The sequence below is a fragment of the Salvia hispanica genome, chromosome 3 (assembly GCF_023119035.1).
Source record: "Salvia hispanica cultivar TCC Black 2014 chromosome 3, UniMelb_Shisp_WGS_1.0, whole genome shotgun sequence".
NCBI classification, from domain to species: Eukaryota; Viridiplantae; Streptophyta; class Magnoliopsida; order Lamiales; family Lamiaceae; genus Salvia; species Salvia hispanica.
In genome coordinates, this window is record NC_062967.1 from 40,259,358 (window position 1) to 40,273,305 (window position 13,948).

At 34.5% G+C, this 13,948-nt stretch overlaps 2 protein-coding genes across 3 annotated transcripts; both read right to left on the reverse strand.

Annotated features, from left to right (window-relative positions):
• Positions 1-944: 944 nt before the first annotated feature.
• LOC125216489 lies at positions 945-5,371 on the reverse strand. 2 transcript variants are annotated; one of them, XM_048118206.1, is made up of 7 exons: positions 5,211-5,371; positions 4,946-5,138; positions 4,579-4,674; positions 3,272-3,661; positions 2,547-2,661; positions 1,394-2,218; positions 945-1,322 (listed from the first exon to the last, which is right to left on the reverse strand). In XM_048118206.1, the coding sequence occupies exons 1-7, from the start codon at positions 5,279-5,281 to the stop codon at positions 1,210-1,212; spliced, it is 1,803 nt and encodes a 600-aa protein (XP_047974163.1). In that variant the 5' UTR covers positions 5,282-5,371; the 3' UTR covers positions 945-1,209. The 2 variants fall into 2 exon arrangements, with proteins under 2 accessions (XP_047974163.1, XP_047974162.1); XM_048118205.1 differs by having other exon boundaries at positions 945-1,325.
• Positions 5,372-12,225: 6,854 nt separating this feature from the next.
• Positions 12,226-13,522, reverse strand: LOC125211269 (probable WRKY transcription factor 17). Its single transcript, XM_048110997.1, has 3 exons — positions 12,853-13,522; positions 12,602-12,727; positions 12,226-12,521 (listed from the first exon to the last, which is right to left on the reverse strand). Exons 1-3 carry the CDS (start codon positions 13,422-13,424, stop codon positions 12,365-12,367), a joined length of 855 nt encoding a protein of 284 aa, XP_047966954.1. The 5' UTR covers positions 13,425-13,522; the 3' UTR covers positions 12,226-12,364.
• Positions 13,523-13,948: the final 426 nt, after the last annotated feature.

Sequence of the window (13,948 nt, forward strand, 5' to 3'; positions counted from 1 at the left end):
TGACATAAATGGGAAAATATATTTGTTTAAAGGGCATTTTGGGAAGAAAATTGCATCAGGTACCAAAAATGTGATTTTTAAGTACCAAAAACGATATAAAATAAAGATCAGGTACCATTTACGTGCGAAAGTGAAAGATCGGGTACCATTTATGTAGTTCACTCTTTCCATAGTATAAATGCATTAAAAATACCCGAAATACTATTACAAATTACTAAAAATTTAAAAATTACATAATTAAAATCCTAAAAATTACATAATTACATAATTAAAATCCTAAAAATTGAGGTTGAGAGAGTTGTTTGGTGTAGTGTGATTTTTTGTGTTGAAATGGAGGTATTTATAGATGAAAGTGTGAATTTTGGGATAAAATAATGAAAAAATAAATTAAAAGTGTGGGAAAAATGGATATATTTTATTGGAAAGTGGAAAATTATTTTTTTTTATTAAATCTTAATTTTTCATATTTTTTCAAATTAAAAAATAAATAAATAAATGATAAACCAACGGCCAATCAGAGCATGCCACGTCGCTGCACGTGCTCTTGCCGTTGGCACGGCGGTACTCTTAGCTGAGAGCAGGGTTGTGCCGTTGGCAAGAGCACAGCAGTGAGTAGGGTACCCACCGTGCCGACGGCACAGCGCCTGCCCTTGCTGACGAGCACCGATGTGCATGCTCTTAGTTCACTATATTTTCCACTAACTCATTCCACTCACATCTTATTATAAAATTAATATATAAAATTGAGTCTCACATTTAACTATCCTTTTTCACCCACTTTCATTTATACTTATTTCTTAAAATTCGTATTGAACTCAAATAGGGCTCCTAATAGGAGACGGATGGAATAAAAGTTAAGCCATTCCTTTTCTAAATTTGTCAATCTCAATTTCTGTGTTAGCCATAATCTAGCATAATAGCATCAATGAAATGTAACAACCATGTATCGGAAAGCCAATGAAATAGGCATTAAAATCTTACTCCACAAAAATTTACCAAAATTTCACTCAGGAAAACTCTCCACTAAATTGGTTTTTGTAATCTCTAGGCCAGATTACAGATAAAAGAGAAACTATAACTCTCCAATTGTCCTCGAAAATGCTATGAAATATCAACATCCAGGCTAACGGCTTCTGTTCAGATGTAAGAAGATTCCTCGACACTAATATACACAGCATGTTCACTCTCGACCATCTCCAGCTGCGTGCTTCACATTGCAGGGCGGTTTGTGCTTGTGCTGGGTAAATCTTCACTCTTTTCATTTGTACTCGTATTCTCAGCAGTTCCTTTGCTTGTCAATTGGCCGTCAGTTTTGGTTTCACCTGCTGCAGAATCAATGTTATCACTTTTGCAACTGTAAAATGAAATGTAGGTCCAGGCATTCAAAATTTACCTTCTACTTCTAATGTAGGTAAAGCTACTACGTCATCTGTTGCTCGACTAACTGGTTCAAGAACGGAAACAGAAGCTTTATCTCCCCCTGTGTTTTCATTAGTTGAATTACCAGAAGAAGAAAGTTGATTAATTCCAGCTTCTTCTGAGTGATTGCCTGGTGCGGCTGATTGATTTTCAGGTCCTTGCTCTACTGGAGCACAACCAGAGACTCTGTCTGATTCAACACCTTGATTGCTTTTACTAAGCTCTTTTTTCTCATTACCTGATGTAGAAACAACCGCATCATCTGCTGTTCCAGGAAGTTTGGCAGATGGAGTTGGTGGTGCAGGCGCAGCATTTTCCTTTACAGATGTTGCATTTGACACTGCAACGACACCAATGGGATTAGGAGCTGCTGATGCTGCAAGGTTTGTAGATTGACTTTGTGCTGGCTTAGCTTCTCCAGTTTCGGATATGTTTGGTTTAGGAGCAGAGTAAGTGGAGATCGATGCTTTTGCTAGACCATTACGAATGAAATGCACATTGCTCGGCAGTTGATGGCCAGTGCTTGGAGTGGATGATTTCATCACAGAACTGCCTCCAGTTGTGATATGCACAACGTTTTGAGATCGTGCAGCCTCAATTAGTGAAGAAGCATCCGCAGGAGTAGCTATGCGAGCTCCAGCAGCAACTGCGGCAGCTTTGACCATTGAATCTCCGTCAGATATTTGGATCATGGAAGGCCGATTTGCAAGCATCTGGGGTTTTGAAGGCCCTACTCTTTGAAATGGTTGATCTGCCGATGACGAAGAGGCTTTTGGAGGTTGAGGCTGAGTTTTGATTCCTGCGATATTACAATAATAAAGATGTTATGATGTGTAACAATAAAAATGTACTACTCCCTTCATCTCATTATTTATGGCAAATTTCTTTTGGGCACGGAATTTAGGAGAGTAAAAAGTGACGTTAGAAATATATACTACATTTTTTTGGGTGAGTAATAAAGGTGTTTCAAAATAGGAAAGGTGCCATATTAGAAGAAGTAAAAGTTAATTATTATCAAAGGCGTATCTCAGTTATTTGGCTGTTATCAAATACACATATTTAACATATATAAATATTTCGGCCATCAGTCAACCTACAATTTACCAACAATAAGTTATGGCACTTACGCATATCCAGAGCTAGGTTCATGGCACGATGTGCAGCTGCGAGCTGAGTTTCAGAACGTTGAGTGCTGGTACCAGCCTTTGAATTGCCCTGTTTTTTCCTGAGATTGGACCACCTCTGCACAAGTCCATTTCATTCAATATATCAGGAACACGACCTTTGTACAATTATAAGTGGCATGAAACTAATTGATAATACAAACCAAGGGGACCTAATCAACAAGGAGTAGCACAAAATTTAATAACCAGAGCTAATCAAATGTACAAATACCAAGCAAATTCTATGGCATTGTAGCACAGATATGCCATAAGCATCTTATATGGGTTAGAGCTTTAAAGAGAATATATTTAGTCTAGAGGAACTCGCTAGCAGTTCAGTGAAATCCAGTCTCCACAAAATCAGCAGAAAAAGATACTAATCTAATATGTATTGCAGATAAAACCCCCAAAATGAATACACCGGTTAGTAATAGAATAGATAAATTGACTAAAAGGAAACAATAGTGGAGTAAAAACCCACATACAACACAAACCTAGTATCAGTCACCAGTATTAACATAGTTATCCATCACATGTTAAAACTTTAGCAAAAATTAGGCACACTATAAAAAGGCCAACTCTCACTGCATATAGCATAAAAGGAAAACCATTTGACAATCACTTGTTGCTCTATAATATGAATTGAGGTTATGATGCATAAAACATAAAAAGAAACAAGATGGAAAAACCTGAGATAGCTCTGATGCTCTTCTGTCATTCTTAAAATCCCATCTGGCAATATTTGCCCAATTTCGTTCCCCATGTTTCTGTACAGAAGCAGTGAGTTTTGAGTCCTCTTCCAAAGACCAACTCCTCCGTCTTCTTCGAGAAGGATAGTTCACTTCTGCAGCCTCGTTATTAGTAGGCCTTTTTTCACCACTTACTGCTGAAGACAGTGGCTGTTTTTGTACGGCAACAGAGATGGTAACATTCCTCCCCCTTGTTATATTGGGGGAATGTGAGCCATCTGAAGTAGCAGACACTGCCTTGGTGTTAGGTATATTAATAGTCAATGGAGCCTCAATAGTTGAGTTGTTCGGGAGCTGGGGATTATTTGGATAACCAGAAGCAATTAAAACCTGTCCCAAAAGAATCGGCTTCTTAGAACACATATAATAATGATATGCTTGAGTTTGATGCCCATCATATGTATGAAACAGCATATAATTGCTCAATGAACTACCATGAGACAAGATATTATATCCATTTTGTACACTGGCATCAAAACCAGATCTTGGTGATATTGATTTCTAGATCCTCAAAATCTCGATCTAATACTGAATTGCAAATTATTTATGGATCCGAACAATAAGCATATATTTGATCCTTGATCCACTGAAAAACCAGTATCGTTTCAATTGAGTGTAACTGTGCACGTGGGAAATAATGAGATACATTAGCTATTGACGATGATAGATCAACCAGCACAACATGAATCTTATGAGATGGCTCTTGTTTAAGGCCAGTGAGATAAAGTCATTGAGATTTTCATCTAATACAACAAGGACTACATTGAGGAAAACCAGCATCTAGTAATTAAGTGAATAGCATAACTACAGCAACTACCCAATTTCGAAATGGGGGTGTAACTAACATAGACTTGTCTATTACTTGAAAGATCCCAACTACCCGTTTGATAGAAAACTAATGTGCAAGAATCCATCAATAATAACTATGCAACAGACTCCCTAATTAGCATGTCAAAACAAATAAATCGTATCAAGCAAATTGTAATTATGTCTTAGTCTCAGTATCGACTTAAATGTGTGGGTAAGTATAGTGTCGAAACACATACATCGTATCAGGCAAATTGTAATTATGTCTAAGTCTCAGTATCGAATTAATTGCGTGAGTAATTATCGTGTCGATACACATATAAATTGGTTAGACTAGATCGTCTTAACCCCAATAGCAAACAGTTCATAACAATCGTCTGCTGCATTTATTACTTGCTATGTTTTCTTCGAAAAATCAGGATAACATTCTATCGACATACTTTAACACATGCTGCAGCTTCCACCGAAGCTTCACGTCCGACAGGAGGGGAAGGTTCCACCTCATGCTCTAAATCACTGTCCTCATCATCCACATCCTACAATCACAATATACAAAAGGTACAGTCAGAACTTCCATCTTTAGATGTGATACCACCGGAATTCCCCCCTTCTAACAAGTTTAAGGGATTGCATTCCTAATCAAAGTTCCCTTCTATCATAAATTTCCATCCAGTAAAAGCATGACATAAAATCAATATCAGCTACTGCAACCGGTGAAAGAGGCATGAAACGGCGGAAGATCAATCACAATGCTATAGGCAGAAACAAATTGCAAAAAATAGTCCAAAAATGAGAAAAATTACAGACCATGCGCTCAGCGTCGCTATCGAGCTGATCAATTAGGGCTTCTCCGTAGGCTAAGTGGCGCCACAGCATATGGTACTCCCGCGCGCAGGAAATTCCGGTGGCGGAATTCTTCGCCATCTCAGCCCAATCAATCTTCGCTCCAGCGGCTTGTTCCATCTCTTGCATCAAAGCGAACACCGTTTCCAAGGAGTATCTAACCGGAGATACGCCAAATTAAACACCAACCGAGAACTACAGAAACAACAATTCACGAAACAAATGTTACCTCTGCAAAACGGCAGACATATCATCCTCGCTGATGGTGCTCTTCTTCCCCTTCTTCGATTTGTCAACCATTGATAACGGAACGTTAATGCTTTTCTCAGCCTGAGCTGTATAAAATCTCTTTGAGAGAGAGAGTGTGAAGGGGGAAGAAGCTTTGCTAATTTTGTGGAATCTATTTAATTTTTATATCAATTTGGTATAATATTATGGGAGATTTGTTTCAGGAAATATATTTTTAATTCTTATCTAGAAATTTTTGCATATCTCGTCAATTATTTATTTTCCTGCTATTTTAACACTTTTTAAAACTGTTTAAATAGAAAGTATCAATAATGATTTACAATTGCATATAAGGAGCATTAATTACTACTGTCTTTTTCTTTTTTTAGAGGAAAAGTTCCAAATAGGTGATTGTTTTTCAACTTCATATTTTTTGTAAAAATAGTCAATTTTATTTATATAAGTGTATAGATCCAAGCATATCATTCCTCAGGATCCATTTTCAAATTTGAAATAAAATTTATCTCCACAATTTTCAGTTATATCTATATGTTGTTTCGGTATATATGTAAATAATCTCCGAATATTTTGTAATATTCTGGAATTTTGAAGTTTATAACAATAAAAATTTAATGTAAATAATTTCAAATGTTAAAAGTAAAGTAAATAGTCGAGTTGGAAGATGGTGTAATGTTATTTTCTTATTGGGGCCTTGGGGGTTATGATTTCATTGAATATATGATTAGAGAAAATATAATTCTTGATAGATTTTTTATCATGTCTTTTATTAAAAAAAAAGTTGTTAGGCTTTTTAACTTATGTTAATTAATTATATTTATTTAACCAATTATCATAATAGCTTAACTATCTAATTGACCTAATAAATAAAATGATTATATTTAAAATATTATTCTAGCCTCTCAATATGGTTCCTAGTGTAGTACATCCTATTTGAAAATATCAAGGAAAGTAGCGACAGCGAATCAGATCAATTAAGGCCCCTCGCATTTCACCAAGTTACTTCACCCACAATTTGAATATATCATAAAAAATAGGAATATTGGCATCTAATATCACGAAATTTTCAAAAAGTTGGATTTTTTCCACGAACTTTAAAATTGACAAATAATATCACGAACTTTACTCCCGATTTGTTTTTTTCTACGAATGAAAAAATTCATGTTATTTTAATAGATTGAATAACAATTTTGGAGGGTGTGCTTCAAGAAAAACTAGCTTCAAAGATTGAAAAACTTGAAGCTCTCAAAATTGTTGTCGAGAAATTACGAAAACAAATCCGTATCATAATATTATTTGTGAGAATTTTTTCATTCGTGGTAAAAAACAAACAGAGGGTAAAGTTCGTGATATTATTTGTCAATTTTAAAATTCGTGAGAAAAACCCAACTTTTTGAAAGTTTCGTGATATTAGATGTCAATATCTCTAAAAAATATGGAGAATATGCAATAGATATATTGGCAAATTACTGAATGTGTGTATTTTTTGTATTCCCCATGTATAAAAAATGTCATATTAGTGAATGTCACATATTTTATTGAAAAATTGATAAAATATAAAAGAAAAAAAGATTAAGTAGTAAAATATGAGTGGGTTGGTTAAAATGTGGATTAAGTATGAGAGATGAATGTAAAAATATGAGTGAGAAATGTGAACATTTTTTTATTTCAAGAGGAATACTTAAAATACTGATAAGCATGTCCATCAGTATTAATTAATTAAATATGATATGATTAACATAATTTTATTTTCGAATATAATCAATTATTAAGAATTAAATTGATCTAAGTTCAAATTATTTTCTTAATTGAATGGAAAGATGAATTAAATATTATATTCGTGAATAGGGGTGTCGAAACGGGTAGCGGGTATCGGGTATTTCCCAACCCGACCCGATACCCGACGGGTATTGGATACCCGTTACTCGCAAAATTCGGGATCGGGGTCGGGATCGGGTAGCAAAATTTTCAGAATGTCGGGTATCGAGTAACCCGATACCCGATCGGGTATACCCGAATAAATACCCGATTCAGATTTGGGCAGAGAATGATTTTCCTATATTTATACAACACAAATATTCTACTAGTATCATTTACCTCACTTTCGAATAGTCAGCCACCACCACTATTTTTCCAGATATAATTCAAATACCATATTAGTTTGAATTAAGATGAAATGAAAACTTTTATTGTTAATTTATATCATTTGACAATAAACAACTATCAACAACAAAGTTTACAAAATAGTTGGACTTTGACAAAAAAAAACTGTAAAATAAATTTAACATCAGAATTGAAAAGTAAAATCAAAGATAGTAATTTTCAAAAAAAATTATTAAATATTGTAAATTTTGAGAAATTACATCAATATTCTACACGTGATGATATAGTTTGAAGGTTTGCCGTCTTATTTAGTGTCTATTTCTATCTTTTTTTGTTTAATATAATCATTGTTATATTCAACAACACTGAATATTCTTTAATTTATGCTGAGTGGTTTAGAATTTAGCATGCTGCCAATCGCATAAATATATAAAGAAATACGTAAAATATTAGTTAATAAGTTTATTCACAAGTTTAATATTATTAGTAATTAGTAATAGGCATATTTACATATTGAAAACCATCTCATATCACCGAGTTAATAATAAAAGAGTCTTTAATCAATGTATAAATATTGGCATATTTGCACTCATTAATCTTGCCGGCGGGTCGGGTACCCGCGATTGCGGGTGCGGGATACCCGATGCGGGTATCGGGATACCCGCAATATCTTGCGGGACGGGTGTCGGGTAGTACAAATTGTCATTTTTCGGGTTCGGGTACCCGTGAAATCGGGTGCGGGTATCCGCGGGTACCCGTTTCGACACCCCTATTCGTGAACTAATCTAATACTACTACCTACTTAATTAAAATTTCCGGTTATTCGATTCAATCAAATACAGATTGAATATTCGATTTTACAATGCTTTGTCAAATTTTTTGTATTTTCTTTTGGCATGCAACTAAAAGCTGAAGAAGAAGAAATGCTTTAATAGTATTATCTCAAGAAAAATAAACTTAAAAATGTTTTGTACACGTTTTGTTAGAAAAAGGAGAAGAATCCCTTCCAAAAATTTAGTGTAATCTTAGGGCGTGTACAGTGAAAGTTTCAGTCTGATTGTGTCTTAACAAAGTTAAGGACAAACTCTATTAGTAGCGAATTTACAGCAAATTTGAAACAATACATGTCAAATGGTTTATAACATCTATACGATATATAAAAGGAAAGTTTTGGGAGATTTTGAATAATCATTTTATACTGAAGGATGTAAATGCAATTAATATAAAATTCAGAAATTAATAATAAAAAATATATAATCCTATTTAGTTGGTTTTCCACCTTTCTTCTTATTAGTGGAGATTAGTTTTCCATGTTTCATAGTGGGAGGTGAAAAGATAATTTGATTCAACCCCTCACTTGTCTTCATCGAATCCAGACCACTGGAAGCAACGCATTCTAATCCCCACTGTGCTCGCAGGTTTGTCTTTTTTTCTCTCTCTTGCTTTTTGAATTGTTTTTCGGATGATCGTCGTCTGATTTAGAGAATTGTTTTTGTGCAAAAACTAGGGATTGCTAGAGGATCTGTAGGATTGCTGTCAAAACACATAAATAATCCCGGCCTTTCAGCGATTTCTTCGAATTTCGCTATCGTCACCGGTTGTTACTGCAGTAAAGTTACTCTTTTGATATTGATATCTTTTAATGATCGAATTTGATATTCATAGTTTCATCATAGCACATTTTATTATGTTGATTTTAGATGGATCGTGTAGCTTTTCCATTTCCACTTATGCTATTGTTCACTGTATTCGGTAATCACAAATTTATGATCAAACATATTGCACTATGGATCTTCTTCCATCGTTATTGATTTGAGGAAGTAAATCTGATCATTATTATGTTGAAGAAAAAATCAATCTTTATTTGATTGTATATAGGTAATGATTAATCGGATAACACTTATGTTTGGATATTCCGATAATCATATATTTAGTTGATTTTAAAGTTAATGTAGTGTATAAAGAAGTTTTAAAAATACTGAGTAATTATACATTGTATTTAATTCTTTATTGTGATAGATTTTTATCTTCCTACTCCTATTATTTAAACACTATATTATATGATTTGTTTCAAATTTATTATGCTTCAATGTTGATTTGTATAGAATTTGATTCTCATGTAACTAATATTGTTACTCATATTGTTCATTGTTAATATTAATTCTAATTTGTTTAATTAATTTAAAATTGAAAATTAATATTTTAAAAATATATTAATCCGTGCATAGCACATGCGTTATACTAGTTACAAATAGAATTCGACTTTATTTCGAACAATATAAATCAATTCAAATTTATACAATACTAAAATTCATCTTATCGATAATATCATAATCATGGTAATTGGTTATCATACGAAACGATGTCACTTTGTTTTCGTGGAATAAAAATCAATTTTAATGCTATATATAGTAATACTAAATACAATTATATATTCATTCGATTAACAAAAATGTAATCAGCAACGCATCGCCTCGGAGATGATCTAGTACTATAAATTTGACAACGAGGGAGTGTAAATATACTCTCTTTTACTTAATCTTCTTTAAAAGAACTATGGATTGATCTATCATCTACTATTATGTACAGTAGTATTGATTATTTTTTAAAAATTATAAACTCTTTTAAAATAAGAACTCCTGCATTATTTTGTTTCAATCGAAGTCATTGTTAAATTTGATAAGCGCTTAAAATAAGAAGGAAAACATTATGCTAATTAAAGAAGGTTTCTTGAATAATTTACTTTGGGTTAAATTACATAATATTGCAAAGTATTGATATGATCGATTTGTATCAAGTAAGAAAAAGTTCAATAAAGAAATGTCCTTCTATCAATTCCATATATGATATAAACTATAAAGTCACCAAAAATACGTTTACTTAGTAGCACAGAATTTGTCATATTCTTAATTCTTTACAAATGAAAAAGCAAGTTCTCAAACTACCCAAAACTGTCCAAAAATAATCACAGACAGCTAAAAAACATGTACTTATTAAAAATCAAACAGACACACGTGATGAATGAGTTGGTAAAGATATTATGCTTAAGTGATGATCCAGCTGTTTTATAGGGAGTATTAAAAGTGGATTAAGCCCAAATTAAACCGATAAACTAACCGGTCCAAGCCCAAAACCGAAATATATAAATCAAGGCCCTGAACCCGGCCCTTTGATGAGTAAATCAAGCAAGCCCATTGTGTTGTGAAATGCTCAAATGCATAAATCCATTATTTTTTTTATTATTTATTCCAATCATTTAATCTATTCTCTGAGAAACCTCAATTTACAATGTTATATAATGATGAAGCCAGAATTCGTGAAAAAATTAGATTTTATTGGTTTGGTTTATCAGTTCTAACCAAGCACAGTTAGTAACCAAATTAGATTTAGTATTGATATCTTAATTGTTTTTAGAGTATTATCATAGTTGTTGTATAAATAATCGTAATGCTATACACAGTGCATAAATTATGAAAATAAAATAGAGAATGAAATGCTAAACAAATGAGGTCTAATTTTTCAATGTGACATGCATCTGTTGACATTGTAGTTTCATTTCTTCACATCATTTTATCATTCTTTCTCATTAAATGGTTAGTTGTGAAGTAGTTCATAGGTTTGATTCACACCACAAATCTACTTTCTGATTCATTATATATATTTGTGGGATTTCTACTTTAATTACAAATTGCACGAAATTTAAGGCGTGAATAATACGAGAAACTTCTTCATTGATTGTGCACTCCAAAGTCAGCCCTCAACTACACAAAAACACTCTTGGCCAATTAATAAAAGTGCTTGAAATAATAGAACTCATTAAATAAGACTTAATGTACTGAATACGCTATGACAACTTAATAATCAAATCATTTAATTAGCGAATTTCACTCAAATAATACCGTTTGTAAAATAAAAAAATAATGGAAAATTAAGCTTCCATGTGACTAATTTAATGTATATGACTATTTTTCAATTGTTCAATTAAAATAATCTATTAAAGATTAAAGTTTGGGTTAAAGTGTATCTAATTTTTTTTATGAAAATAAGTGTATATCATATTAGATTTTCTAATTCTTGAGGGACCGATAAAGGGTCATATATTTTATGGAATATAAATATAAGCTAGGTTATGGTCCTCAAACGTCAGCAAACACAATTTGATATTTCTGTATTCTCTTGGCATACTACTGTGAAGAATGTATCTAGAAGATCCATAACCGCTGCAAAATAATTTCTCCATTCAATTCAATATGGATCAAGGTATGCTTTCGCCTTATAATTTATGCACATTTTCCATTATTCGGTTAGTCATCATAAAGAGTTTTTATGTAATTGTTCATTTGATTATTTCGGCGAAAATCTCTTCACGTAGAAGTGAAGGCCATATTATGAACTATACTTTGAGAAATTATAATGTCTTTTTAGATGGAAGGAGTTAAGATTTCCCTTCAATATAGTATTTTAAATTTCCTTAGTGCTTAATAAAGTCAAACCACCCACTTTGAGCGTAGACCCAATTCCAATAATTTAGTTAGTTTCTGAACCTAATTAAACCTCAGTTATTAATCCTATCAATATAGGTAACAAATAAAGTTCGTGTACTATATTAAATTATAAGTAAAAGTGAACAGATGAATTAAAAGATTAAACAAAAAAAAAGAAACTCAAGTAGTTTAGGCGTATACGACCTTATACATGGATAATTATATTTAGACGGGTGTGTATTTTGGTTTTAATTTTATTTTATTTTATATGATGCCGGTCAAAGAAAGCTAAGCATCGTGATGTGCAGCTGTTTCCAAATTCTGATTCTTTTTTCGATTTGATTAATCTTTTGACTCTCTCAAGCACTAAGAATCCTAAGCAAGGATTTAGAAAAAGAATTACACAAAAAATCCAATAAAAAATTAATCCATTTCAACCCAAATTAAACATTTTCATCCCTTTTTTCAGATTGTGTAATCTACCACTACTCCTACCGAATTTACATGATAGCCTCCAACTATCTCGAAATTACAAAAGAAGCCCCCTTTTTCATGAATCTCTTCTCACGACACGGGCGGAGATCTCCTGCATCGTGTGGCGGTGCTCCCCCTCGTACGTCACCATCAGCATCGTTGGATCATCGGTCGCCCTCTCCACATGCTTCCTCGCCGGGCATCCCCTCACCGTACTACATCTGTAGTAACCCCTGATAATCCAAGCAAGATACATAATCACCAAATCTGGTCATAGATTGGTGCAAATCGGTTGAATTAGAAGGTGAATTACCTTGGGAATGTCGATCCTTTGATCGGCTTCTGCCCGTACTTTCTCCATGAGTACTCATCCGCTGGAATGTCTGCAACTTTTGAGCTAACCGCCGGAACCCTAATTACTCTTTTCACCTTCGTTTTCCTGCAAAATTGGTGTGAAAATGCTTTTAGCCTACTGGAGTCTAATCGAATTTTGCTGAATTCGCTCAAAAAACTTCCGATTGAAAACTAAAAGCATAGGTGAAATCGATTAGAAAAGGCACGCACCTCTTTTTGCAGTGGCATCGGCTAGAACCGGATGTTTTGCCGGAAATGTAATCGGAGTGGTTATGCTCGCGGCATCTCTTCCCCGAGAGCGGCGGTTTGGAGGCGGAGATCGGCGGAACGGCAAACGTCGGCGGAGATCCGCCTTTTCCGTTGGAGACGCTGCCTTCGCCTGTAATTGACGACACAAACGTCGACGACGAGTTTCCCGAGGTCGAAACCGCCGCTGAGAGACTGAGTCCTTCCTTTCCGATCGCTTCACCCTCGTCCTTCCCCAATCCGGCGCCAGGCTGAGACGGCGCCGGAGGGAGAGAGAACAGGCTCGGAGGCTGAATAGGCGCGCGGCGGAACCTGGCGTGGCCGGTGCGGTTGAGGATGGTGATTACCTTGTTGAAGTTAGAGACGGCGAAATCGGCGATTTCTCGGCAGTCAAGCGGCTGAATCTGATGGTGCTGCTGCTGCTGGTAAGAAACCGCTCGAATCAGATGCTCCATGGACTTCAAGCCGGCCGACGCCGCTTCCTGAATCGCCATTCGGTCGTTGAGGTTGGTGTATCCAAGCAAATCGACTGCCATTGTTTATGTATACTAAAATCTTAAGAAGAAAGATGGATGTTCACTGATGCTTGGTGAGTGAGTTTGGATGGGAATGTGGGAGATGTGAATTGTGAATTGTGAATGAGAATGTGGGAAATATATCAGAGGAGAACGTGACCGGGAGAACCGGTCACTCAGTTCGAGTCAAAGTTTCTGATTTCGATCCAACGGTGGAGATTTCGTGAGTGAGATAGGGGATAAAAGACAAATCACTGTGGTTTCGTGGGTTGATTGCAATTTCTTATGGTTTCTAATAATTGATGGAATTTCGCAATTTTCGATGGATTAAATAGGAACTAGTGTTGATTGGAATTTTCAGCATCCCGCGTCAGTTAAAAGTTAAAACTGTACACTGACTGACTGACAGTGAATGATGTCTTCGAACGGGTTGAAAAAATCGCACAACCATTTAAATTGTCGATCATGTTTTGCTACTGGGCTTGGACCTGGAAGAATTACGGTAGGGGATGCTGTTCCTCTCGTTTCAATTTTTTTTTAAATGT

Coding starts and splice junctions, on each gene's coding strand:
- LOC125216489 (XM_048118205.1), bottom strand. CDS start 5,281: ATGGTTGACAAATCGAAGAAGGGGAAGAAGAGCACCATCAGCGAGGAT. Junction 3,662..4,578: donor AAGCTGCAGCATGTGTTAAA/GTATGTCGATAG, acceptor CTTTTGGGACAG/GTTTTAATTGCTTCTGGTTA. Junction 2,219..2,546: donor GAACCTAGCTCTGGATATGC/GTAAGTGCCATA, acceptor GTAATATCGCAG/GAATCAAAACTCAGCCTCAA.
- LOC125211269 (XM_048110997.1), bottom strand. CDS start 13,424: ATGGCAGTCGATTTGCTTGGATACACCAACCTCAACGACCGAATGGCG. Junction 12,728..12,852: donor CGATGCCACTGCAAAAAGAG/GTGCGTGCCTTT, acceptor CCAATTTTGCAG/GAAAACGAAGGTGAAAAGAG. Junction 12,522..12,601: donor AAAGGATCGACATTCCCAAG/GTAATTCACCTT, acceptor TTGGATTATCAG/GGGTTACTACAGATGTAGTA.